Source organism: Pseudoliparis swirei, chromosome 3 (assembly GCF_029220125.1).
Source record: "Pseudoliparis swirei isolate HS2019 ecotype Mariana Trench chromosome 3, NWPU_hadal_v1, whole genome shotgun sequence".
Classification (NCBI taxonomy): domain Eukaryota; kingdom Metazoa; phylum Chordata; class Actinopteri; order Perciformes; family Liparidae; genus Pseudoliparis; species Pseudoliparis swirei.
In genome coordinates, this window is record NC_079390.1 from 3,460,598 (window position 1) to 3,483,699 (window position 23,102).

Genomic DNA, 23,102 nt, shown 5'->3' on the forward strand with positions numbered 1-23,102 from the left:
TCACACAGTTTCAAACTTGAAAAAACCTCTCTTTTGCATGAAACGCTGGCAGATGGCGGCATTTCCCCAAAGAACAGCATCAGTGGGGCTAGTGGCGCAATGGACAACGCGTCTGACTACGAATCAGAAGATTCCAGGTTCGACTCCTGGCTAGCTCGTTCAATTCTTTAACTTGTATACTTCAATTGCTATCTTGTACAATTCTTGAACTTCTAAATCTCTTGGTGCTAGTTTCCAAAGTGTTTGCTCTCTTAACTCTTAATTCAAGTACATTGACTGCTGGAAAAGGCCCAAAAGATGTGGGAGCTGCCTATTATAACAAAAAAGAAGAACTCAGTTTTCCAAGTGGCCGTGATCGTATAGTGGTTAGTACTCTGCGTTGTGGTCGCAGCAACCCAGGTTCGAATCCGGGTCACGGCAGGCGGTTCGACTTGTGCGTCCTTTAAGCTTTTGTTGTTGCAATGTACTCTGGCACGTGTGTCATTTCACACAGTTTCAAACTTGAAAAAACCTCTCTTTTGCATGAAACGCTGGCAGATGGCGGCATTTCCCCAAAGAACAGCATCAGTGGGGCTAGTGGCGCAATGGACAACGCGTCTGACTACGAATCAGAAGATTCCAGGTTCGACTCCTGGCTAGCTCGTTCAATTCTTTAACTTGTATACTTCAATTGCTATCTTGTACAATTCTTGAACTTCTAAATCTCTTGGTGCTAGTTTCCAAAGTTTTTGCTCTCTTAACTCTTAATTCAAGTACATTGACTGCTGGAAAAAGGCCCAAAAGATGTGGGAGCTGCCTATTATAACAAAAAAGAAGAACTCAGTTTTCCAAGTGGCCGTGATCGTATAGTGGTTAGTACTCTGCGTTGTGGTCGCAGCAACCCCGGTTCGAATCCGGGTCACGGCAGGCGGTTCGACTTGTGCGTCCTTTAAGCTTTTGTTGTTGCAATGTACTCTGGCACGTGTGTCATTTCACACAGTTTCAAACTTGAAAAACCTCTCTTTTGCATGAAACGCTGGCAGATGGCGGCATTTCCCCAAAGAACAGCATCAGTGGGGCTAGTGGCGCAATGGACAACGCGTCTGACTACGAATCAGAAGATTCCAGGTTCGACTCCTGGCTAGCTCGTTCAATTCTTTAACTTGTATACTTCAATTGCTATCTTGTACAATTCTTGAACTTCTAAATCTCTTGGTGCTAGTTTCCAAAGTGTTTGCTCTCTTAACTCTTAATTCAAGTACATTGACTGCTGGAAAAAGGCCCAAAAGATGTGGGAGCTGCCTATTATAACAAAAAAGAAGAACTCAGTTTTCCAAGTGGCCGTGATCGTATAGTGGTTAGTACTCTGCGTTGTGGTCGCAGCAACCCAGGTTCGAATCCGGGTCACGGCAGGCGGTTCGACTTGTGCGTCCTTTAAGCTTTTGTTGTTGCAATGTACTCTGGCACGTGTGTCATTTCACACAGTTTCAAACTTGAAAAAACCTCTCTTTTGCATGAAACGCTGGCAGATGGCGGCATTTCCCGAAAAGAACAGCATCAGTGGGGCTAGTGGCGCAATGGACAACGCGTCTGACTACGAATCAGAAGATTCCAGGTTCGACTCCTGGCTAGCTCGTTCAATTCTTTAACTTGTATACTTCAATTGCTATCTTGTACAATTCTTGAACTTCTAAATCTCTTGGTGCTAGTTTCCAAAGTTTTTGCTCTCTTAACTCTTAATTCAAGTATATTGACTGCTGGAAAAAGGCCCAAAAGATGTGGGAGCTGCCTATTATAACAAAAAGAAGAACTCAGTTTTCCAAGTGGCCGTGATCGTATAGTGGTTAGTACTCTGCGTTGTGGTCGCAGCAACCCCGGTTCGAATCCGGGTCACGGCAGGCGGTTCGACTTGTGCGTCCTTTAAGCTTTTGTTGTTGCAATGTACTCTGGCACGTGTGTCATTTCACACAGTTTCAAACTTGAAAAACCTCTCTTTTGCATGAAACGCTGGCAGATGGCGGCATTTCCCCAAAGAACAGCATCAGTGGGGCTAGTGGCGCAATGGACAACGCGTCTGACTACGAATCAGAAGATTCCAGGTTCGACTCCTGGCTAGCTCGTTCAATTCTTTAACTTGTATACTTCAATTGCTATCTTGTACAATTCTTGAACTTCTAAATCTCTTGGTGCTAGTTTCCAAAGTGTTTGCTCTCTTAACTCTTCATTCAAGTACATTGACTGCTGGAAAAAGGCCCAAAAGATGTGGGAGCTGCCTATTATAACAAAAAAGAAGAACTCAGTTTTCCAAGTGGCCGTGATCGTATAGTGGTTAGTACTCTGCGTTGTGGTCGCAGCAACCCAGGTTCGAATCCGGGTCACGGCAGGCGGTTCGACTTGTGCGTCCTTTAAGCTTTTGTTGTTGCAATGTACTCTGGCACGTGTGTCATTTCACACAGTTTCAAACTTGAAAAAACCTCTCTTTTGCATGAAACGCTGGCAGATGGCGGCATTTCCCCAAAGAACAGCATCAGTGGGGCTAGTGGCGCAATGGACAACGCGTCTGACTACGAATCAGAAGATTCCAGGTTCGACTCCTGGCTAGCTCGTTCAATTCTTTAACTTGTATACTTCAATTGCTATCTTGTACAATTCTTGAACTTCTAAATCTCTTGGTGCTAGTTTCCAAAGTGTTTGCTCTCTTAACTCTTCATTCAAGTACATTGACTGCTGGAAAAAGGCCCAAAAGATGTGGGAGCTGCCTATTATAACAAAAAGGAAGAACTCAGTTTTCCAAGTGGCTGTGATCGTATAGTGGTTAGTACTCTGCGTTGTGGTCGCAGCAACCCAGGTTCGAATCCGGGTCACGGCAGGCGGTTCGACTTGTGCGTCCTTTAAGCTTTTGTTGTTGCAATGTACTCTGGCACGTGTGTCATTTCACACAGTTTCAAACTTGAGAAGCCCTCTCTATTGCATGAATGGCAGGCAGATGGCGGCATTTCCCAAAGAACAGCATCAGTGGGGCTAGTGGCGCAATGGACAACGTCTGCTGACTACGAATCAGAAGATTCCAGGTTCGACTCCTGGCTAGCTCGTTCAATTCTTTAACTTGTATACTTCAATTGCTATATTGTACAATTCTTGAACTTCTAAATCTCTTGGTGCTAGTTTCCAAAGTTTTTGCTCTCTTAACTCTTAATTCAAGTATATTGACTGCTGGAAAAAGGCCCAAAAGATGTGGGAGCTGCCTATTATAACAAAAAAGAAGAACTCAGTTTTCCAAGTGGCCGTGATCGTATAGTGGTTAGTACTCTGCGTTGTGGTCGCAGCAACCCAGGTTCGAATCCGGGTCACGGCAGGCGGTTCGACTTGTGCGTCCTTTAAGCTTTTGTTGTTGCAATGTACTCTGGCACGTGTGTCATTTCACACAGTTTCAAACTTGAAAAAACCTCTCTTTTGCATGAAACGCTGGCAGATGGCGGCATTTCCCCAAAGAACAGCATCAGTGGGGCTAGTGGCGCAATGGACAACGCGTCTGACTACGAATCAGAAGATTCCAGGTTCGACTCCTGGCTAGCTCGTTCAATTCTTTAACTTGTATACTTCAATTGCTATCTTGTACAATTCTTGAACTTCTAAATCTCTTGGTGCTAGTTTCCAAAGTTTTTGCTCTCTTAACTCTTAATTCAAGTATATTGACTGCTGGAAAAAGGCCCAAAAGATGTGGGAGCTGCCTATTATAACAAAAAAGAAGAACTCAGTTTTCCAAGTGGCCGTGATCGTATAGTGGTTAGTACTCTGCGTTGTGGTCGCAGCAACCCCGGTTCGAATCCGGGTCACGGCAGGCGGTTCGACTTGTGCGTCCTTTAAGCTTTTGTTGTTGCAATGTACTCTGGCACGTGTGTCATTTCACACAGTTTCAAACTTGAAAAAACCTCTCTTTTGCATGAAACGCTGGCAGATGGCGGCATTTCCCCAAAGAACAGCATCAGTGGGGCTAGTGGCGCAATGGACAACGCGTCTGACTACGAATCAGAAGATTCCAGGTTCGACTCCTGGCTAGCTCGTTCAATTCTTTAACTTGTATACTTCAATTGCTATCTTGTACAATTCTTGAACTTCTAAATCTCTTGGTGCTAGTTTCCAAAGTGTTTGCTCTCTTAACTCTTAATTCAAGTACATTGACTGCTGGAAAAAGGCCCAAAAGATGTGGGAGCTGCCTATTATAACAAAAAAGAAGAACTCAGTTTTCCAAGTGGCCGTGATCGTATAGTGGTTAGTACTCTGCGTTGAGGTCGCAGCAACTCCGGGTCACGGCAGGCGGTTCGACTTGTGCGTCCTTTAAGCTTTTGTTGTTGCAATGTACTCTGGCACGTGTGTCATTTCACACAGTTTCAAACTTGAAAAAACCTCTCTTTTGCATGAAACGCTGGCAGATGGCGGCATTTCCCCAAAGAACAGCATCAGTGGGGCTAGTGGCGCAATGGACAACGCGTCTGACTACGAATCAGAAGATTCCAGGTTCGACTCCTGGCTAGCTCGTTCAATTCTTTAACTTGTATACTTCAATTGCTATCTTGTACAATTCTTGAACTTCTAAATCTCTTGGTGCTAGTTTCCAAAGTTTTTGCTCTCTTAACTCTTAATTCAAGTATATTGACTGCTGGAAAAAGGCCCAAAAGATGTGGGAGCTGCCTATTATAACAAAAAGAAGAACTCAGTTTTCCAAGTGGCCGTGATCGTATAGTGGTTAGTACTCTGCGTTGTGGTCGCAGCAACCCCGGTTCGAATCCGGGTCACGGCAGGCGGTTCGACTTGTGCGTCCTTTAAGCTTTTGTTGTTGCAATGTACTCTGGCACGTGTGTCATTTCACACAGTTTCAAACTTGAAAAAACCTCTCTTGCATGAAACGCTGGCAGATGGCGGCATTTCCCCAAAGAACAGCATCAGTGGGGCTAGTGGCGCAATGGACAACGCGTCTGACTACGAATCAGAAGATTCCAGGTTCGACTCCTGGCTAGCTCGTTCAATTCTTTAACTTGTATACTTCAATTGCTATCTTGTACAATTCTTGAACTTCTAAATCTCTTGGTGCTAGTTTCCAAAGTTTTTGCTCTCTTAACTCTTAATTCAAGTATATTGACTGCTGGAAAAAGGCCCAAAAGATGTGGGAGCTGCCTATTATAACAAAAAAGAAGAACTCAGTTTTCCAAGTGGCCGTGATCGTATAGTGGTTAGTACTCTGCGTTGTGGTCGCAGCAACCACGGTTCGAATCCGGGTCACGGCAGGCGGTTCGACTTGTGCGTCCTTTAAGCTTTTGTTGTTGCAATGTACTCTGGCACGTGTGTCATTTCACACAGTTTCAAACTTGAAAACCTCTCTTTTGCATGAAACGCTGGCAGATGGCGGCATTTCCAAAGAACAGCATCAGTGGGGCTAGTGGCAATGGACAACGCGCCTGACTACGAATCAGAAGATTCCAGGTTCGACTCCTGGCTAGCTCGTTCAATTCTTTAACTTGTATACTTCAATTGCTATCTTGTACAATTCTTGAACTTCTAAATCTCTTGGTGCTAGTTTCCAAAGTGTTTGCTCTCTTAACTCTTCATTCAAGTACATTGACTGCTGGAAAAAGGCCCAAAAGATGTGGGAGCTGCCTATTATAACAAAAAGGAAGAACTCAGTTTTCCAAGTGGCCGTGATCGTATAGTGGTTAGTACTCTGCGTTGTGGTCGCAGCAACCCCGGTTCGAATCCGGGTCACGGCAGGCGGTTCGACTTGTGCGTCCTTTAAGCTTTTGTTGTTGCAATGTACTCTGGCACGTGTGTCATTTCACACAGTTTCAAACTTGAAAGAACCTCTCTTTGCATGACACGCTGGCAGATGGCGGCATTTCGCCAAAGAACAGCATCAGTGGGGCTAGTGGCGCAATGGACAACGCGTCTGACTACGAATCAGAAAAATCCAGGTTCGACTCTGGCTAGCTCGTTCAATTCTTTAACTTGTATACTTCAATTGCTATCTTGTACAATTCTTGAACTTCTAAATCTCTTGGTGCTAGTTTCCAAAGTTTTTGCTCTCTTAACTCTTAATTCAAGTATATTGACTGCTGGAAAAAGGCCCAAAAGATGTGGGAGCTGCCTATTATAACAAAAAAGAAGAACTCAGTTTTCCAAGTGGCCGTGATCGTATAGTGGTTAGTACTCTGCGTTGTGGTCGCAGCAAATCCGGGTCACGGCAGGCGGTTCGACTTGTGCGTCCTTTAAGCTTTTGTTGTTGCAATGTACTCTGGCACGTGTGTCATTTCACACAGTTTCAAACTTGAAAAAACCTCTCTTTTGCATGAAACGCTGGCAGATGGCGGCATTTCCCCAAAAAACAGCATCAGTGGGGCTAGTGGCGCAATGGACAACGCGTCTGACTACGAATCAGAAGATTCCAGGTTCGACTCCTGGCTAGCTCGTTCAATTCTTTAACTTGTATACTTCAATTGCTATCTTGTACAATTCTTGAACTTCTAAATCTCTTGGTGCTAGTTTCCAAAGTTTTTGCTCTCTTAACTCTTAATTCAAGTACATTGACTGCTGGAAAAAGGCCCAAAAGATGTGGGAGCTGCCTATTATAACAAAAAGAAGAACTCAGTTTTCCAAGTGGCCGTGATCGTATAGTGGTTAGTACTCTGCGTTGTGGTCGCAGCACGAATCCGGGTCACGGCAGGCGGTTCGACTTGTGCGTCCTTTAAGCTTTTGTTGTTGCAATGTACTCTGGCACGTGTGTCATTTCACACAGTTTCAAACTTGAAAAACCCTCTCTTTTGCATGAAACGCTGGCAGATGGCGGCATTTCCCGAAAAGAACAGCATCAGTGGGGCTAGTGGCGCAATGGACAACGCGTCTGACTACGAATCAGAAGATTCCAGGTTCGACTCCTGGCTAGCTCGTTCAATTCTTTAACTTGTATACTTCAATTGCTATCTTGTACAATTCTTGAACTTCTAAATCTCTTGGTGCTAGTTTCCAAAGTGTTTGCTCTCTTAACTCTTAATTCAAGTACATTGACTGCTGGAAAAAGGCCCAAAAGATGTGGGAGCTGCCTATTATTTAAAAAAAAGAAGAACTCAGTTTTCCAAGTGGCCGTGATCGTATAGTGGTTAGTACTCTGCGTTGTGGTCGCAGCATTCGAATCCGGGTCACGGCAGGCGGTTCGACTTGTGCGTCCTTTAAGCTTTTGTTGTTGCAATGTACTCTGGCACGTGTGTCATTTCACACAGTTTCAAACTTGAAAAAACCTCTCTTGCATGAAACGCTGGCAGATGGCGGCATTTCCCCAAAGAACAGCATCAGTGGGGCTAGTGGCGCAATGGACAACGCGTCTGACTACGAATCAGAAGATTCCAGGTTCGACTCCTGGCTAGCTCGTTCAATTCTTTAACTTGTATACTTCAATTGCTATCTTGTACAATTCTTGAACTTCTAAATCTCTTGGTGCTAGTTTCCAAAGTTTTTGCTCTCTTAACTCTTAATTCAAGTACATTGACTGCTGGAAAAAGGCCCAAAAGATGTGGGAGCTGCCTATTATAACAAAAAAGAAGAACTCAGTTTTCCAAGTGGCCGTGATCGTATAGTGGTTAGTACTCTGCGTTGTGGTCGCAGCAACCCCGGTTCGAATCCGGGTCACGGCAGGCGGTTCGACTTGTGCGTCCTTTAAGCTTTTGTTGTTGCAATGTACTCTGGCACGTGTGTCATTTCACACAGTTTCAAACTTGAAAAAACCTCTCTTTTGCATGAAACGCTGGCAGATGGCGGCATTTCCCGAAAAGAACAGCATCAGTGGGGCTAGTGGCGCAATGGACAACGCGTCTGACTACGAATCAGAAGATTCCAGGTTCGACTCCTGGCTAGCTCGTTCAATTCTTTAACTTGTATACTTCAATTGCTATCTTGTACAATTCTTGAACTTCTAAATCTCTTGGTGCTAGTTTCCAAAGTGTTTGCTCTCTTAACTCTTAATTCAAGTATATTGACTGCTGGAAAAAGGCCCAAAAGATGTGGGAGCTGCTATTATAACAAAAAGAAAAAACAGTTTTTTTCAAGGTGGCGATGATGTGGTTAGTACTACTCGTTGTGTGTGTCGCACCCACCAACGAATCCGGGTCACGGCGCGCAGAGGGACTTGTGCGTCCTTTTTTTTTGTTGTGTGTTTGCAATGTGCTCTGTGTGTGTGTCATTTCACAAACTTTCAAAAAAAAAAAATCTCTTGCATGCATGCAGCGGCGGCAAAGAAGGCATCCAAACCAAGAAAGGGCTCTGACTACGAATCAGAAGATTCCAGGTTCGACTCCTGGCTAGCTCGTTCAATTCTTTAACTTGTATACTTCAATTGCTATCTTGTACAATTCTTGAACTTCTAAATCTCTTGGTGCTAGTTTCCAAAGTTTTTGCTCTCTTAACTCTTAATTCAAGTATATTGACTGCTGGAAAAAGGCCCAAAAGATGTGGGAGCTGCCTATTATAACATAAAAGAAGAACTCAGTTTTCCAAGTGGCCGTGATCGTATAGTGGTTAGTACTCTGCGTTGTGGTCGCAGCAACCCCGGTTCGAATCCGGGTCACGGCAGGCGGTTCGACTTGTCGCTGCTTTAAGCTTTTGTTGTTGCAATGTACTCTGGCAGGTGTGTCATTTCACACAGTTTCAAACTTGAAAAACCTCTCTTGCATGAAACGCTGGCAGATGGCGGCATTTCCCCAAAGAACAGCATCAGTGGGGCTAGTGGCGCAATGGACAACGCGTCTGACTACGAATCAGAAGATTCCAGGTTCGACTCCTGGCTAGCTCGTTCAATTCTTTAACTTGTATACTTCAATTGCTATCTTGTACAATTCTTGAACTTCTAAATCTCTTGGTGCTAGTTTCCAAAGTGTTTGCTCTCTTAACTCTTAATTCAAGTACATTGACTGCTGGAAAAGGCCCAAAAGATGTGGGAGCTGCCTATTATAACAAAAAAGAAGAACTCAGTTTTCCAAGTGGCCGTGATCGTATAGTGGTTAGTACTCTGCGTTGTGGTCGCAGCAACCCCGGTTCGAATCCGGGTCACGGCAGGCGGTTCGACTTGTGCGTCCTTTAAGCTTTTGTTGTTGCAATGTACTCTGGCACGTGTGTCATTTCACACAGTTTCAAACTTGAAAAAACCTCTCTTTTGCATGAAACGCTGGCAGATGGTGGCATTTCCCCAAAGAACAGCATCAGTGGGGCTAGTGGCGCAATGGACAACGCGTCTGACTACGAATCAGAAGATTCCAGGTTCGACTCCTGGCTAGCTCGTTCAATTCTTTAACTTGTATACTTCAATTGCTATATTGTACAATTCTTGAACTTCTAAATCTCTTGGTGCTAGTTTCCAAAGTTTTTGCTCTCTTAACTCTTAATTCAAGTATATTGACAGCAGCTTCTTCTGTCAAAATATACCTGACAAAAAAGATGTGTGTTAGTACCTGCAGTAGTATTGCCATGCTGTCGTCAGTCTTGCCTCTCTGCGATTCCAATTCAGCCGCTTCGACCAACAAGAAGGCCTGACTATCCAGGTCTCCCCATCGTGCACATTCATCAAGTCCCTCCTGCAACATCCGAGCTGCTTCCTCATTGATGTTTTTACCTAGATATTATGTACATGCACACATCCACTTAAACACAGTGTCACTATTTTACATTCAATGACTAACCTATATGCAGCTAATAAAGTTAGTTAGCCATTTGAAGTAGCTATAATACTTTGCTTTTCAATTTTACTAATAATCAGATATTCTGCTAACACTAGGCATTAATTAATTAAGTAGGTAATTGGTAATATTGTAGGTAATTGGTGAATCAATGTAAAGTAGTTCTTAGTTGTGTTTAAAGTATACATCCAGTACTAGTTTTCAAAGAAGGGAAGATAACTAATTTGTATTGACATTTATAATCCTCCAAACTGTTTCAGCAAACAATACACTATTAAGAAAGAAAAAAAGAGCAGCACAACACATGTTTGAACCTGGGAGAAGGTCAGCAGTGCCAGGAATCTGTGCAGCTAAGCTGCGGACCAGAGCCAGGCGGCAACGCAGCCAGAGAGAAACTTCAATTCTCTCACTGGCCTCCACTGCTCTGGGACAGTCTTCATGCAGGAGGTTTGGCACACTGCAACCTTTAGAACCCTGGAGACCAGATATTAGACAAATAATAAACACATGCACACCATGTACAATCACGCACCATTATACTGCCCCAGTGTGGTTATTTTATATGGAAATAAAAAATAAAAAGATGAAATAAAAATGGTTCAACTGCTCACTCATTTAATTTCAGGTGCTACTTGTAATGTTGTCATGTTCTGTATTGTTTCTGATTATTACAGAACGTGATTTGTTTTGATTATTTAATTCCGCAACTAATTCATATTAACGTGCTACCTGTTCAATTCCAGTCCTGGCATGTGGGATCTCGGGTTTATGAGATCTAGGTCTGATTCTTCTCATGATCCCAGGACATGTCTGCAGTAGCTCCAAGGCTGAAATTACCATCTCAGAACTGAAGGATGTTAAAATGATTAGGGTGGTCAGCATATAGAAACATAAGCATGTGAACGTACGGATGGATAAGGCCCCTTTACCTATTTGCAGCATGTCCTTGCTGCAGGTATAGATTGGCCTTTAGAAGATTGTACTCTATGGACAGTTCCAGGTTCTCCATTTCACTGCAGGACTGAGGTGTGAGCTGACGGGAAATAGAGTGCAACAAGGAGGATGCTCCTTCCAGCAAAAGGAACTGCAACACATGAGATGACACATGTGAGCAAATAGACACAAATAGGTTTGAAAAAAGTTGCTACATATGAACAAAAGATGCCAAAATCAAAACACCACAATACTTAAATTACAGTTACTGGCAAACCCCTAAAGTGAAGATATATTGAACAATCTACCTTTATTGTTTCTAGTGTGAGCTTCTCCTTTTTGATTCCAAGGGTCAGCACTGCTGTCTTTAGACTGGAGGCCTCAGTGTCCAATCGGTCCTGTTCATGGGGTTTTGAGTTCACTGGACAACTTGTCACGCTGGCACAAGCTTCTCTTTCAACAGTATCTGAAAGACATAACAAGCTGCTTGAGCCACAGTGACCACTTTAGAATTCAAAAAAGTAAACCTATTTTTTTGTTTCATGGAATCCAACGGGAGAGGACACATGAGCCAAATTATAAAGGCAACATAAATCACAGAGAGAAGAAAGTGCTCTTGCTTACAGACCTGCCACAGGAGAGCCATGTACGGTGTTACTGAGCGCCAGGACCAGTTTAACACGAGCAAGGTTGAACCTGAGGCACAATGTGGATCCATACATCGATCGGACCTCCGGAGCAAAGTCACAGTTCACAAGTTCCTCCAAAGCCTAATCACAAACAAAAAACATAAACATTATCTAGATTTGTAATTGCCGAAACAGCAGCACAGAGACAGATAACATGTCAGTGTAGCAGTGTTTGTGTACAGATGGACCAGGGTGTAGGTATGTGTGTGTATATGTGTGTGTCTGTTTGAGTGCATTCATATGAGCAAAGAGGTTTTCTTATGATTCTTGTGATTCTATAACTATAAAGCAAGAAATTGCGCCGACACCATAGAAACATTGCAAGCACGGTTATTTATGCGACCATTCTTTCACCAACATAAATGTGAGATTTACTTTATCTTATAAACTTTTTACCAAATGTAAAATAAAATACTTTACAGAATTACACTAATATAATGTCTCCCGATCTTATAAAATCTAAAGAAATCTTATACCATCAATACCTCAGAATTGTCCAGGAGAGACTTGTTGCTGTGAAACGTCTTCGCAGGCTGCACAATAAGCACAATGTATCATATTTATTCAAACAATGGCATGTATAAACACACATTTCAACACTTTCAATTATGTGTATAGTCAACACTAAAAGCATATTTAGTTTGACAATCTTACAGAAATACTGGACACTGTCACCCACTAATGTTTAAATTAGGTTGGAAGTAACTGGCACACATTTATCTTCCCAAGATGGTGGTTGTCAAACAACACCTCTCTTCATTTATTCAATAAACATTTCAGATATACAGTACTGTAAACACAAGATCAAGATTGTAACTAAAATTGTACAAAAAGTACTTCAACAATAGCGAGATGCACCACAAACAACACTATAGTTTACACAGGCTAAGAGGGGAAGAAGGCAAAGAATAACAACAACAACAACAACAACAACAACAAAGTGCATTCTTACTTGTCGATGATCTTTGGTAATGTAGCGGCCATGAGGCAGAAGGAACCCGGAGCCGTGTGTGAGCTCAAGTGTCTCCTTTACAGCTTCAGTGAACAGACACAGTTCAGTCAGGGCACGGATCTGCAGAAAAAACAACAATCCAGACTGAAAACTCCACCATAACATGACAAGAGAAACATTTACAGAGAGAAAACAACACCAATACTGACCTGAAGTATTTTGCCCTCAACAGTACGTTGGACATCTCTGCACACACTGCCCACAAAATGTAGGTAAAGGGCTAGTATGGGCAGAAGCTGAAATTACAAACACGTTTCAACAAATCCATTTTTTATCTTTTAGCATTGTGGTTCAGACAGACCATTTTTTTCCCGTGTACCGTAATGTAGTAGCCTGTGTTGAAAAGCCAGTGGCAGATGAAGTTAAGGCTGGTGACGGTGGTGCTGAGGGGAACCCGGTGGGGTTCAGAGAAAAGGTCAACTCCAGGGAGCAGCTCATCCCCGATGCGGTGATCGGCGTAATGGAGGTCGGCCTGTGGCTGAGCCAGGGAACAACACAGCACACACTGGGGAAGCGGGTCATACACAAACACACACACACACAAACACACACACACACACAGACACCCACATACACACACAGACACATACATGTTAAAATATATGCCCAACAAACATAGATAACTAGAACGGGCACTTGGTAGAGCGCATACCTTCGCATATCACAAGATTGGGCATTGACTTATGAACATGTTGGCATTAGTTTCATGCCAATTGGCTATAAATTGACCGCGCTATGGTAAAAAGAAGATTTTGACCTTGTCATGAACTTGACCTTGACCTTTGACCCGATTGATCCCCAAATCTAATCAAATGGTCCCCGGATAATAACCAATCATCCCACCAAATTTCATACGATTCAAGAAGATTTTGACCTTTTCATGACCTTGACCTTTGACCCGATCAATCCCAAAATCTAATCAAATGGTCCCCGGATAATAACCAATCATCCCACCAAATTTCATGCGATTCGGTTTAAAACTTTTTTTGTTATGCGAATAACACGCATACAAATAAATAAATAAATAAATACATAAATAAATACACGGCGATCAAAACATAACCTTCCGCATTTTCAATGCGAAGGTAATTAGAGTTAGGCATGAGAGTAAAACTCTCTCCTGTTGTCATTTCATGAACAGAGCATTTAGCAAGTACAAATGTATTTATGAGCAAACAGTTTACCTTAAAGAGGTGCGCAGACATGAGACAGCAGTTGGTCCGCTCGCTGATATCAGTCGTTAAGATATACCTGTACACCAAAACACACTCCTCAGGAGCAGGTCGTTTTTAAGAGTGACACTTCTAATCAATGCTTAACCGCATTGAAACCTACCGTGCGATCTTAGCAGTGAGCCCGGCAGCCTGGAGACATCCCCAAATGCCGACCTCTTTCAGGGTTTGTTGCAGGGAGCCACCCCCAAAGGACACGCCGTCCCATTTATTTACAGCACCTGAGCTCTGTAAGGCACAATCGACGGCGTTACTCCAGTGTGAGTGTGCGGCCCTGGAGATAGGAAAAAAAAAAAAGAACAGGCAGAGATGAAATAATTATAAGAAAAAGAGCTCAACTTAGACTTTTTCTCTATAATTACAGGTAAAAGTATAACAAATAAAAGGGTGTAGACTTGCTTCAACACACACAGACAGACAAACTCAGCCAACAGATTCTAACCGTGTGTTTCCATTGTAGAACTGTAGGTTTCCCATGTCATGCAGCGCCATGACTCTGAGTGAGTCGTGCTTGTTGGCCTGGAGATACTCTGAGAAACAGTTGGGGAGGAAAATAAGACCTTTATGACCCTGACAGCCTGACAGACTTCATCCAGATATTCTATGATATTTATACACCACCGTTCAAAAGTTTGGGGTCACTTAGAAATGTCTTTATTTTTCAAAGAAAAGCACTGTTTTTTCAATAAAGATAACGTTAATCAAAAATACACACTATACATTGTTAATGTGGTAAATGACTATTCTAGGTGGAAACGTCTGGTTTCTAATGAAATATCTCCAGAGGTGTATAGAGGCCCATTTCCATCAACTATCACTCCAGTGTTCTAATGGTACATTGTGTTTGCTAATCGCCTTAGAAGACTAATGTCTGATTAGAAAACCCTTCTGCAATTATGTTAGCACAGCTGAAAACAGTTATGCTGGTGATATAAGCTATACAACTGGCCTTCCTTTGAGCTTGAAGTTTGAAGAACAAAATTAATACTTCAAATATTAATCATTATTTCTAACCTTGTCAATGTCTTGACTATATTTTCTATTCAATTTTCAATTCATTTGATAAATAAAAGTGAGTTTTCATGGAAGACACGAAATTGTCTGGATGACCCCAAACTTTTGAACGGTAGTGTATATATGCGGGTACTCTCTATAACACATCTAACTCAGTGTCACACTTGTAAACACATCTTCATGATGTAAAGTGTGCCATAGAAGTCTTAAAGTGGTTGTTATAAGTGTGTTGTGCTCTTACTAATGGAGCTGGAGTATGCAGCATTGACAGTCGGCATGTGTTCGGGGCTGATAGGGAAGGCATAGAGAGCATTTGGAGTACTGTAGTCCTCCTCGGCCAGGTCGCAAGGCTGGATGCTTGGAGTTGGCATAATTAAGGGATTGAAATCAACCAGTCTCGCAGAATGTCCGAGACTTCCGCTGTGACGGAGCTTCAACTGTGCCGCGACGCCTGGAGAGAGACAAACGGGGCCGGTTTCAAACACTTGTAGTGGGGATCGTCCAGATAATCAAAGGAGAACTCACAGGGCTTTGTGAATGCGAGAAGTTGCAGCAGTAATGAGCGACTGTGCTGGAAGACCTGGAGGCAACGTGGTCTTCTCTCAAGAGCTTGACGATAACAGCTCAGCGTGTCTTCTACATCCAGAGGAACGCACACGAGGGACATGGAGCGCTGCATCTCTGCACCTGAGACGGAGAACACGCATGAAAACACACACATGTAGTTCAGCCAACATCATGTATACAATGGCCTACAAATAATTACCTTCGCATTGAAAATGCGGAAGGTTATGTTTTGATCGCCGTGTATTTATTTATTTATTTATTTGTATGCGTGTTACTCGCATAACACAAAAAGTTTTAAACTGAATCGCATGAAATTTGGTGGGATGATTGGTTATTATCCGGGGACCATTTGATTAGATTTTGGGATCAATCGGGTAAAGGTCAAGGTCAAGGTCATGAAAAGGTCAAAATATTATTTTGACCATAGCACGGTCAATTTTTATCCAATTGGCATGCAACTAATGCCAACATGTTCATAATTCAATGCCCAATCTTGTGATATGCGAAGGAATGCGCTCTACCGAGTGCCCATTCTAGTTATTTGTGTGATTGTAATATTAACATGATGAAGGCTGATTAAACCTTTAAGATCAGCTGTGTCTCGAGGATTGGGGTTTGTGTGTGCTGCTTTTCTGGGGACGGTCGGCTGCGGTGGAGGATGCGCTCTACACCCAATGAGCAGCTGGGAGTCTGCGTAGCTCCTGTAAGTTACCTGAAATGTAGAAACGACAGCACAATATACAAACATACGGCATAACACACACAATGCACGAGGCAATACAATATCCTGTTACTTCGACTTGCTTTTTCTTGAAGCACTTTGATTTTGTCTTCAGTGTAAAATGCGTCAACGTGTTTCTGTGTGTCGTCGTGTGTTCTACCTCCTTGCCAGTGGCCTTGTGTGTCTGGACGTGGTGAGGTTGAGGGACTACAGGTCCTCCGAAAGAATCTATCCGTTCAAGCAGCCTCCTCTGAGCATTGACGAGTAGAGGAGTTACGATCAAAGCATAACGTTCCCTGTGAGAGATGTACAGACAAACGACAACAAATCACAGGCACAAACTCTGAGATAGGTGATTGTGATTATTTAACCCAGATTGGCAAAATATGGCAATGTTAAGTTGTAAAAAAAGAGACTTTTCATTGTAAATACGTTTATTGAGGGTTACACAATTTATTTCTGGATACAACGGTGAATCTGTGCTGTGTTTTCATTGACCTAAATGTCTTAAAATAAAAAAATTCCACTCAAATTCGATGATAAGAACCTGTCAATAATCTTTACTCATCTCTGTTGAATGTTACAACACAAAACTATTTATTATCACATCTCACCTGCACTCGTATATCTACGACTGCAACATAGGCTGGTGCTTAAATAGTTTTACTCACCGTGTGTATGAGTTAAAAACTAAGGCAAAGTGGGCCAGGCTTTCCCATCTGCCATCGTCATGGAGACGCTCCAGAGTGTGCAGAACCAGGGTGCGGACCCAACGCAGGTCCACCTGGGTGCTGTTATCCAGAGGGGCTGAGAAGTGGAGACTGGACTCAAGCTCCTCCTCAGTCAAGTCTCTGTCATACAAACTCCACAGCTAGTTGGGATGAAGATGAACATGAAAGTCATGAACAGGACTTTACTAGTAAGGAACTAGAATGGGCACTCGGTAGAGCGCATACCTTCGCATATAACAAGATTGGGCATTGAATTATGAAAATGTTGGCATTAGTTGCATGCCAATTGGATAGAAATTGACCGTGCTATGGTAAAAAGAAGATGTTGACCTATCCATGACCTTGACCTTTGACCCGATTGATCCCAAAATCTAATCAAATGGTCCCCGGATAATAACCAATCATCCCACCAAATTTCATGCGATTCAAGAAGATGTTGACCTATCCATGACCTTGACCTTTGACCCGATCGATACCAAAATCTAATCAAATGGTCCCCGGATAATAACCAATCATCCCACCAACTTTCATGCGATTCGGTTTATAACTTTTTTTGGAATGCGAGGAACACGCCAACAAATAAATAAATACACGGCGATCAAAACATTACCTTCCGCATTTTCAATGCGAAGGTAATAATGATGCGTGTGAGTTTTATAACAAGCAGCTACGTGCGCGTGTGTGTGTGTGTGTGTGTGTACAGCTGTATGTGACACGTACCCCAAGTGTGTTCAGCATGTCCATGATGAGGTCAGTGGCCAGCAGCAGCAGTGGGGTGCAGGTGGTGTGCAGCTGGTCTGCCGTGATGGAGGAGGGAGCTCCATGCTGAGCAGCTCTCTGCACCAGGACAGTGATTCTGCAGCTTTGGTCCCACACAGTCTGACACACACACTGTAGAGTCGTCCAGTGGCCGCCACGATGGGCCAACACCTGGAAAAATGTAAACAACAATAGATCCAATTAAATATAATAGTTGGATTTGCAGTGTATGGACACATGTAATGGCAGCGATTCCAGACTTGTGTGTAAATGTGTAAGTGTGTGTGTGTGTGTGTGTGTGTGTGGGCAGTACCATGGCCCTTTGGAGATGTAAAGCAGCTTTGTTAAGAGAGTCCAGCAGCAAGACTGCAGCGTGTCTCTGAGTCTCCATCCGCTGTTCCACCGTTTGAGAGATCGCTCCTTCCTCACAACTCTTCTCTGAGACAGAGTCGTCCACTTTGGCCGCTGGAAGAAAAGAGTGAGACGACTGATGAAACACTGACCACGAGACCATGTGTCTTCTAGGTTTTTTTTTCTTCCATAGAGTGTTTCTCACCCTGTTTTTCATCCTTCTCTTTGTGTGCAACAACATTTTCCATAACACTGGAGTGGGAGGAGCCTCTCTCTGAGACGACCTCACATTTGGTGGATGTCTGTCCCGGTGGGTTCCTCCGCACCAGAACGCCAGAGTAGGCCAGAGAGAAAAACGAGGGATTTAACTGGCTGTAACTGAAACAAGTAGACAGGACATACTATTATAAGCATGCACGCGCTAATGCGAGAAAAATCCAGCAACGGCGAAGTAAAGTCCCGAGAGCACCTCTGCTGCAGGGCTCCTCCGTGCAGCTGGTCCAGGCCCTGGTACAGCAGAGCTAAATGGGCTTGGGCCACGCTGTAGTTGAGCTGAGACTTCCACACTCTCTCCCCACAGCAGATGCTCCTCAGCTGGAGCTGCTTCTTGTGGCGCTGCACCACAGACGTCATCATGGCGAGCAGGTTCTCCACAGCCTGCATGTCCCTACGCAGACGGAGTCCGGCGCGCGTGTGTTAATGCGAACAAACACACATGTCATTGCACACAGACTCACACGGCGCCGTACCTGTTGGTTTTCACTCTCTGAAGCATGCTGTGCGGCATGTTCTGCTTGAGTTTATTCCTCGTGCCATCGTGGGAAGGGGTTCCCTTGTGCTGGTGCAACACATATTTGGGATTAGGGTGCATCAGTAATGTAGTTATGGATAGTTATGATGGGCGTCCACATTGTACATTAAACATTAAAACAAACCCACAAGGGATGTTCAGGTAGATGTTGAGGCCAATTTACAATATCATAAACTAGAACACATGAGATTGGCTCTCTCCATTCACGCTCCTCTGAAAGAGTGTTTAAAAGAGCTCATATACATTATCTCTTCAATTGTATTAAGTTGTGGATTCCCGTAGCTCATTACACTTGGCAAGGTCAGACTCGAATGAAGCCAGAACGTCGTCATCTGCAAACCGAAGCTGCTCGTTGTCCAAGAAAATAAATCTTTGTATAGAACACAAGATATTGGATGCCCTTACAGTTGTGTGTTGGGTATTCGTGTGCATATCATGTTCACCTGTGGTGGTTCATGTCTTTTTGGAGCCGGAGCATTTCCCTCCAAGCATTTTGCGGACTTCACGTCGTCTCGCCTGACAAAAATAAAACCATCGGCATCGCGTCAAGCCTTGATCAGCATCGGCAAAACAGCTACTGTACGTACGTAAGTGGACAGTAATGCATTGTTTGAGGTTTTCACAATAAAAGTACTTATTTGAATATGACAATGATTGTAACATTAAAGCTGAAATATCTTATGTTCGCGTTTCATTTTTTTTAAATCAGAAAAGAGGTGAATAGTGAAAAGCACACCTGCATAAAAAATCAAACATGTTTTGTCCCCATTTCAACACGAGGTCCGGGTGGCCTTCTTCCACGGCTCTCTGGAGAATCAGTGCCGAAAACTCAATAAAATACACCTTGTGTCTGAGCTTCATCACTATAAAAACAAACACGCAAAACACACAGGTGTCAATTATGAAAAGACAAATCATTCATAAAAATAACGATGTGTGTGCAACTCACCTTTCGGATAGGCGTCGTTTAATGTGCTGTTGGAGATTAACTCGTACAATACGGAGGCATCCTCACAGCCAGTCAGCGGGTATGTGATTGCTGCAGAGAAATTGTACAGAACTTTGAGTTTAGGAAAAAATTACATCTATGTGTCACTGCAATATCCTCTATATTCACAAAGTCTAACAACCAGAACAATCATTAAGCTGATTTAACCAAGCGCCATTGATATTAGGAAGAATGAATCTAAAATATATTCAAAATTCAGTGTTCCTGAAAAGACGTGTGACATGCCAGAGGTCGTTTTGGTGAATAATGTTAGAACCTATTGATTATGAAACAGGAGACTCAAAAGTGTATTTTAGAAAAGTGATTCGGGATCAAAATAAAACTGTGAAATGTTTTTTTACATTACATCACCGATACCAGTAAAGGGATTTGCCTAAAAAAAGATTTTATGGAGTATTTGTGAAAGTCAAAGTGTGTGTGTGTGTGTGTGTGTGTTTCTGTCTGTTACCGTTGTCGTCGATGAGCGCTGCTTCAGATGCAATCGCTTTCTTGTTCTCATAATCCAGAGCTCTCAGCTGAAGACATGTCTTCATTTCAGCCTTGATTGCAGCGTGATCTTTCTTAGACTACACACACACACACAGAGAGAGAAACACAACGACATCAGAAAAGTGGAGCAAAATATTCTTTCTTTTTTGCTGTATATTTAAAGTTATAGAGTCATTTCATGATGTTAAGTCACTCTCAAAGTGAGGCTAAAATTCTGAAATAAATCTACACTTGTACGCTCTTCCTCACCCCCACAGCCTTCCTGTTAACTCGACTGCTCCTCAGTTCAGCATCGTAGAGCTCTTGGAGCAGCCGGCTACCACAGCCCATCACCACAGAAGCCATCTGATGCTGCCTGAGCACACGGGATGCCTGGTGAAGAAGGATGAGATATTATTGGAATGATATGTATCGACATATACAGATGCACTTTTAGCATTAATGTAAGTATTGTCAAGTTTTAGCACGCACACACTTAAATGTTAAAGACCAGTGAAACTTCAGACGAATGCAGACGCACCTTGGAGAGGTAGTAGGTGATGCAGGCTATCATGTGCATGACGGACTTTGAGGTGTTTTCAATCCATTTTTCTTTGAGAATACTTGAATTTTCCTCCAAAACTATCAAGCATTTTTGTAGCACCTGCATAACAGGACACAGACACAGACATGTTCTCACACAGTGATTTATTATTTTGAATATTTGAATATGATATGGATGAGGTAATGCACACCTGTACAACGGGGACGCAAGCGATCTGATGGAATATTAGAGGAGCCAGGAGGCCGTAACAGATAACTACAGCTTGCACTGCGGCGCTACCGTCGTTCAACCAATTGGCCAGGTCCACGGCCACCAGCATGTGCTCACACTCTGCCAGTCTGGCCTCCTGCATACACACACATATAATTGATGTCAAGTTCCACTACCGTTCAAAAGTTTGGGGTCATCCAGACAATTTCGTGTCTTCCATGAAAACTCACTTTTATTTATCAAATGAATTGAAAATTGAATAGAAAATATAGTCAAGACATTGACAAGGTTAGAAATAATGATTAATATTTGAAGTATTAATTTTGTTCTTCAAACTTCAAGCTCAAAGGAAGGCCAGTTGTATAGCTTATATCACCAGCATAACTGTTTTCAGCTGTGCTAACATAATTGCACAAGGGTTTTCCAATCAGATATTAGTCTTCTAAGGCGATTAGCAAACACAATGTACCATTAGAACACTGGAGTGATCGTTGATGGAAATGGGCCTCTATACACCTCTGGAGATATTTAATTAGAAACCAGACGTTTCCATCTAGAATAGTCATTTACCACATTAACAATGTATAGTGGGTATTTTTGATTAATGTTATCTTTATTGAAAAAACAGTGCTTTTCTTTGAAAAATAAAGACATTTCTAAGTGACCCCAAACTTTTGAAAGGTCGTGTATGTCAATTTACAAGATATCATCTTCTTCTTTTTTTAAGCAAAACATGTGAAGACACGTTCACACTGTGTTGTTGCTAACCGTGATGATTATTCTTTGTGTACCTGTTCCCAGACAAATGGCCCATTATCACTGAGGGAATCACAATAGAGCGATCGCTGCTGAATGTTGATCTCCGTCTCAATGAAGATGGAAGTGAGGAACAATTGACACTGGTGAGGAGAGGAGCTGTGCAAGGTCCGGACATGCAGCCTTCGGCACGGTGGATGGGGGGTGGAGCAAAAAGGAGATTTTTTTCAAATTCAAAGAAATATAGACTTCTTAACTTGAAGTGTGTGGGTGTTTAACTCCTTACCCTGTGGTAGCCAGTCTGTCCTGCATGCCCTGGGACCCAGGGTCGGTGTAGGTATAGTGGATCCACAGTTTTCTGCAGGCTCTCTTTGCTACAGCATACTGCTCTGTTTGAAATGCCACCTGAGGAAGGAGTCAAAAAAGCCCAAATTACAATATATATTTATATTTGAGAGAAGGAAAACATCTCCACGCCCATGAAAGGTGTATTGTAGATTTCGGGGTGAACTGTCCCTTTAAGGCAGTGGTTTTTAAACTGTGGGGGGCAGTGGTACTTTCTGCTGTTGCCCTTCAAAACAAAAGCTCAACATTGAGCATAAATTGAGAGTGGCCATATCAAGCCTGCAACCCCATTTAAAAAAAGTTTGTTGTGGAAAGGCTCATTGCAGCCACTGATACTAATACAACTTGACACACTGCACTAATTTGGTTTAGCACAGGTTGCACGTTATTGTTTTTAAAATGTATGCAGTGTAAAACTCTTTATTGTCAAATATTTGAACACTTGTTTTGTTTAGTCGTTCACAGGTGTATTGTTTATTGTTATTATCTAGAAAAAATATCCAGTGCATAACAGGTTAATTGTTGTCCCAATAAGCTATTTATTTGCTAGTGTGCTTTTTTGCACATATATAACTTAATTTGCATTGTTCTAACAAAATGATGCCACATTTGGTCTTGAAAGTTATTGCAATTTTATTTATTTTATTACTTGAAACAAAAACAGATGGAGCAGTCATAAAAAAGTTATTTAAATTAAAAGTCAGCATAGAGCATTTTTTTGAGAAGAAGTTGAGAAGAAGTTTGAGAACCACAATCCCAACAATGAGCAACAGCTGTATGAGCCAGGTTCTCCTATTTACCAAAATAAAGCAACGTGAAAATATGTGTTAGGGGAAGAGTGTTGGATTACGGCTCTGCAATTCTTTCCCTGGAGCTTTTCAGGACCAGGAAAAATCACCTGGACCCAGCATGTGATGAGGATGGTGGGGTGACCAACATACCATTGCTTTGACTCGTGTGTAATGTACCTGTGCCAAGTGAGCCCACGTGTAAAGCAGTGGTACCGGCAAGGATGCCAGCAATGGGAATGTTGACCCTCCTATGGCGTTGCCCAGGAGATTGCCCTGGAAGTTGTAGGCTGCTACAGCAAACACATACTTCTGGTTGGGCTCCAGCCCCTCCGCTCTCAGCACGCACTCACCAGACGCTGCTGGTACCTGGAAACACACAAAATCAGACCGAACATGATGGGCGCACACCAGATCATACAAGGGGACAGAATGTGTTGCACTGGAGC

At 42.8% G+C, this 23,102-nt stretch overlaps 1 protein-coding gene and 24 non-coding genes across 25 annotated transcripts in view; 24 read left to right on the top strand and 1 right to left on the bottom strand.

The window, feature by feature from the left end:
- Positions 1 to 23,102, bottom strand: part of LOC130190945 (cilia- and flagella-associated protein 54-like) — a 36,116-nt gene that overhangs the window by 1,982 nt on the left and 11,032 nt on the right. The window contains exons 22-54 of the mRNA XM_056410595.1: positions 22,834 to 23,022; positions 21,807 to 21,925; positions 21,556 to 21,703; positions 20,745 to 20,900; positions 20,531 to 20,653; positions 20,260 to 20,382; positions 19,970 to 20,087; positions 19,462 to 19,551; positions 19,249 to 19,375; positions 18,950 to 19,028; positions 18,451 to 18,536; positions 18,171 to 18,368; positions 17,907 to 18,079; positions 17,664 to 17,815; positions 17,312 to 17,521; positions 16,532 to 16,731; positions 16,021 to 16,156; positions 15,722 to 15,851; positions 15,098 to 15,259; positions 14,814 to 15,023; positions 14,001 to 14,088; positions 13,662 to 13,832; positions 13,511 to 13,577; positions 12,646 to 12,831; positions 12,476 to 12,562; positions 12,267 to 12,386; positions 11,800 to 11,847; positions 11,254 to 11,395; positions 10,934 to 11,091; positions 10,622 to 10,776; positions 10,419 to 10,539; positions 10,007 to 10,166; positions 9,468 to 9,628 (exon numbers count right to left, since the gene is read on the bottom strand). Coding sequence (XP_056266570.1) covers positions 9,468 to 9,628; positions 10,007 to 10,166; positions 10,419 to 10,539; positions 10,622 to 10,776; positions 10,934 to 11,091; positions 11,254 to 11,395; positions 11,800 to 11,847; positions 12,267 to 12,386; positions 12,476 to 12,562; positions 12,646 to 12,831; positions 13,511 to 13,577; positions 13,662 to 13,832; positions 14,001 to 14,088; positions 14,814 to 15,023; positions 15,098 to 15,259; positions 15,722 to 15,851; positions 16,021 to 16,156; positions 16,532 to 16,731; positions 17,312 to 17,521; positions 17,664 to 17,815; positions 17,907 to 18,079; positions 18,171 to 18,368; positions 18,451 to 18,536; positions 18,950 to 19,028; positions 19,249 to 19,375; positions 19,462 to 19,551; positions 19,970 to 20,087; positions 20,260 to 20,382; positions 20,531 to 20,653; positions 20,745 to 20,900; positions 21,556 to 21,703; positions 21,807 to 21,925; positions 22,834 to 23,022 — 4,593 coding nt within the window. The remainder of the gene's footprint in view (positions 1 to 9,467; positions 9,629 to 10,006; positions 10,167 to 10,418; positions 10,540 to 10,621; positions 10,777 to 10,933; positions 11,092 to 11,253; positions 11,396 to 11,799; positions 11,848 to 12,266; positions 12,387 to 12,475; positions 12,563 to 12,645; positions 12,832 to 13,510; positions 13,578 to 13,661; positions 13,833 to 14,000; positions 14,089 to 14,813; positions 15,024 to 15,097; positions 15,260 to 15,721; positions 15,852 to 16,020; positions 16,157 to 16,531; positions 16,732 to 17,311; positions 17,522 to 17,663; positions 17,816 to 17,906; positions 18,080 to 18,170; positions 18,369 to 18,450; positions 18,537 to 18,949; positions 19,029 to 19,248; positions 19,376 to 19,461; positions 19,552 to 19,969; positions 20,088 to 20,259; positions 20,383 to 20,530; positions 20,654 to 20,744; positions 20,901 to 21,555; positions 21,704 to 21,806; positions 21,926 to 22,833; positions 23,023 to 23,102) is intronic.
- Positions 86 to 158, top strand: trnar-acg (transfer RNA arginine (anticodon ACG)). Its single transcript has one exon. It is a non-coding gene; the product is annotated as a tRNA-Arg (tRNA).
- Positions 571 to 643, top strand: trnar-acg (transfer RNA arginine (anticodon ACG)). Its single transcript has one exon. It is a non-coding gene; the product is annotated as a tRNA-Arg (tRNA).
- trnah-gug (transfer RNA histidin (anticodon GUG)) lies at positions 835 to 906 on the top strand. Its single transcript has one exon. It is a non-coding gene; the product is annotated as a tRNA-His (tRNA).
- trnar-acg (transfer RNA arginine (anticodon ACG)) lies at positions 1,056 to 1,128 on the top strand. Its single transcript has one exon. It is a non-coding gene; the product is annotated as a tRNA-Arg (tRNA).
- On the top strand, positions 1,543 to 1,615 carry trnar-acg (transfer RNA arginine (anticodon ACG)). Its single transcript has one exon. It is a non-coding gene; the product is annotated as a tRNA-Arg (tRNA).
- trnah-gug (transfer RNA histidin (anticodon GUG)) lies at positions 1,806 to 1,877 on the top strand. The gene has a single exon. It is a non-coding gene; the product is annotated as a tRNA-His (tRNA).
- Positions 2,027 to 2,099, top strand: trnar-acg (transfer RNA arginine (anticodon ACG)). The gene has a single exon. It is a non-coding gene; the product is annotated as a tRNA-Arg (tRNA).
- trnar-acg (transfer RNA arginine (anticodon ACG)) lies at positions 2,513 to 2,585 on the top strand. Its single transcript has one exon. It is a non-coding gene; the product is annotated as a tRNA-Arg (tRNA).
- On the top strand, positions 3,485 to 3,557 carry trnar-acg (transfer RNA arginine (anticodon ACG)). Its single transcript has one exon. It is a non-coding gene; the product is annotated as a tRNA-Arg (tRNA).
- trnah-gug (transfer RNA histidin (anticodon GUG)) lies at positions 3,749 to 3,820 on the top strand. The gene has a single exon. It is a non-coding gene; the product is annotated as a tRNA-His (tRNA).
- trnar-acg (transfer RNA arginine (anticodon ACG)) lies at positions 3,971 to 4,043 on the top strand. Its single transcript has one exon. It is a non-coding gene; the product is annotated as a tRNA-Arg (tRNA).
- On the top strand, positions 4,446 to 4,518 carry trnar-acg (transfer RNA arginine (anticodon ACG)). Its single transcript has one exon. It is a non-coding gene; the product is annotated as a tRNA-Arg (tRNA).
- On the top strand, positions 4,709 to 4,780 carry trnah-gug (transfer RNA histidin (anticodon GUG)). Its single transcript has one exon. It is a non-coding gene; the product is annotated as a tRNA-His (tRNA).
- On the top strand, positions 4,929 to 5,001 carry trnar-acg (transfer RNA arginine (anticodon ACG)). Its single transcript has one exon. It is a non-coding gene; the product is annotated as a tRNA-Arg (tRNA).
- Positions 5,673 to 5,744, top strand: trnah-gug (transfer RNA histidin (anticodon GUG)). The gene has a single exon. It is a non-coding gene; the product is annotated as a tRNA-His (tRNA).
- Positions 6,368 to 6,440, top strand: trnar-acg (transfer RNA arginine (anticodon ACG)). Its single transcript has one exon. It is a non-coding gene; the product is annotated as a tRNA-Arg (tRNA).
- Positions 6,845 to 6,917, top strand: trnar-acg (transfer RNA arginine (anticodon ACG)). The gene has a single exon. It is a non-coding gene; the product is annotated as a tRNA-Arg (tRNA).
- trnar-acg (transfer RNA arginine (anticodon ACG)) lies at positions 7,323 to 7,395 on the top strand. Its single transcript has one exon. It is a non-coding gene; the product is annotated as a tRNA-Arg (tRNA).
- On the top strand, positions 7,587 to 7,658 carry trnah-gug (transfer RNA histidin (anticodon GUG)). The gene has a single exon. It is a non-coding gene; the product is annotated as a tRNA-His (tRNA).
- trnar-acg (transfer RNA arginine (anticodon ACG)) lies at positions 7,810 to 7,882 on the top strand. Its single transcript has one exon. It is a non-coding gene; the product is annotated as a tRNA-Arg (tRNA).
- trnah-gug (transfer RNA histidin (anticodon GUG)) lies at positions 8,521 to 8,592 on the top strand. Its single transcript has one exon. It is a non-coding gene; the product is annotated as a tRNA-His (tRNA).
- Positions 8,740 to 8,812, top strand: trnar-acg (transfer RNA arginine (anticodon ACG)). The gene has a single exon. It is a non-coding gene; the product is annotated as a tRNA-Arg (tRNA).
- trnah-gug (transfer RNA histidin (anticodon GUG)) lies at positions 9,003 to 9,074 on the top strand. Its single transcript has one exon. It is a non-coding gene; the product is annotated as a tRNA-His (tRNA).
- trnar-acg (transfer RNA arginine (anticodon ACG)) lies at positions 9,225 to 9,297 on the top strand. The gene has a single exon. It is a non-coding gene; the product is annotated as a tRNA-Arg (tRNA).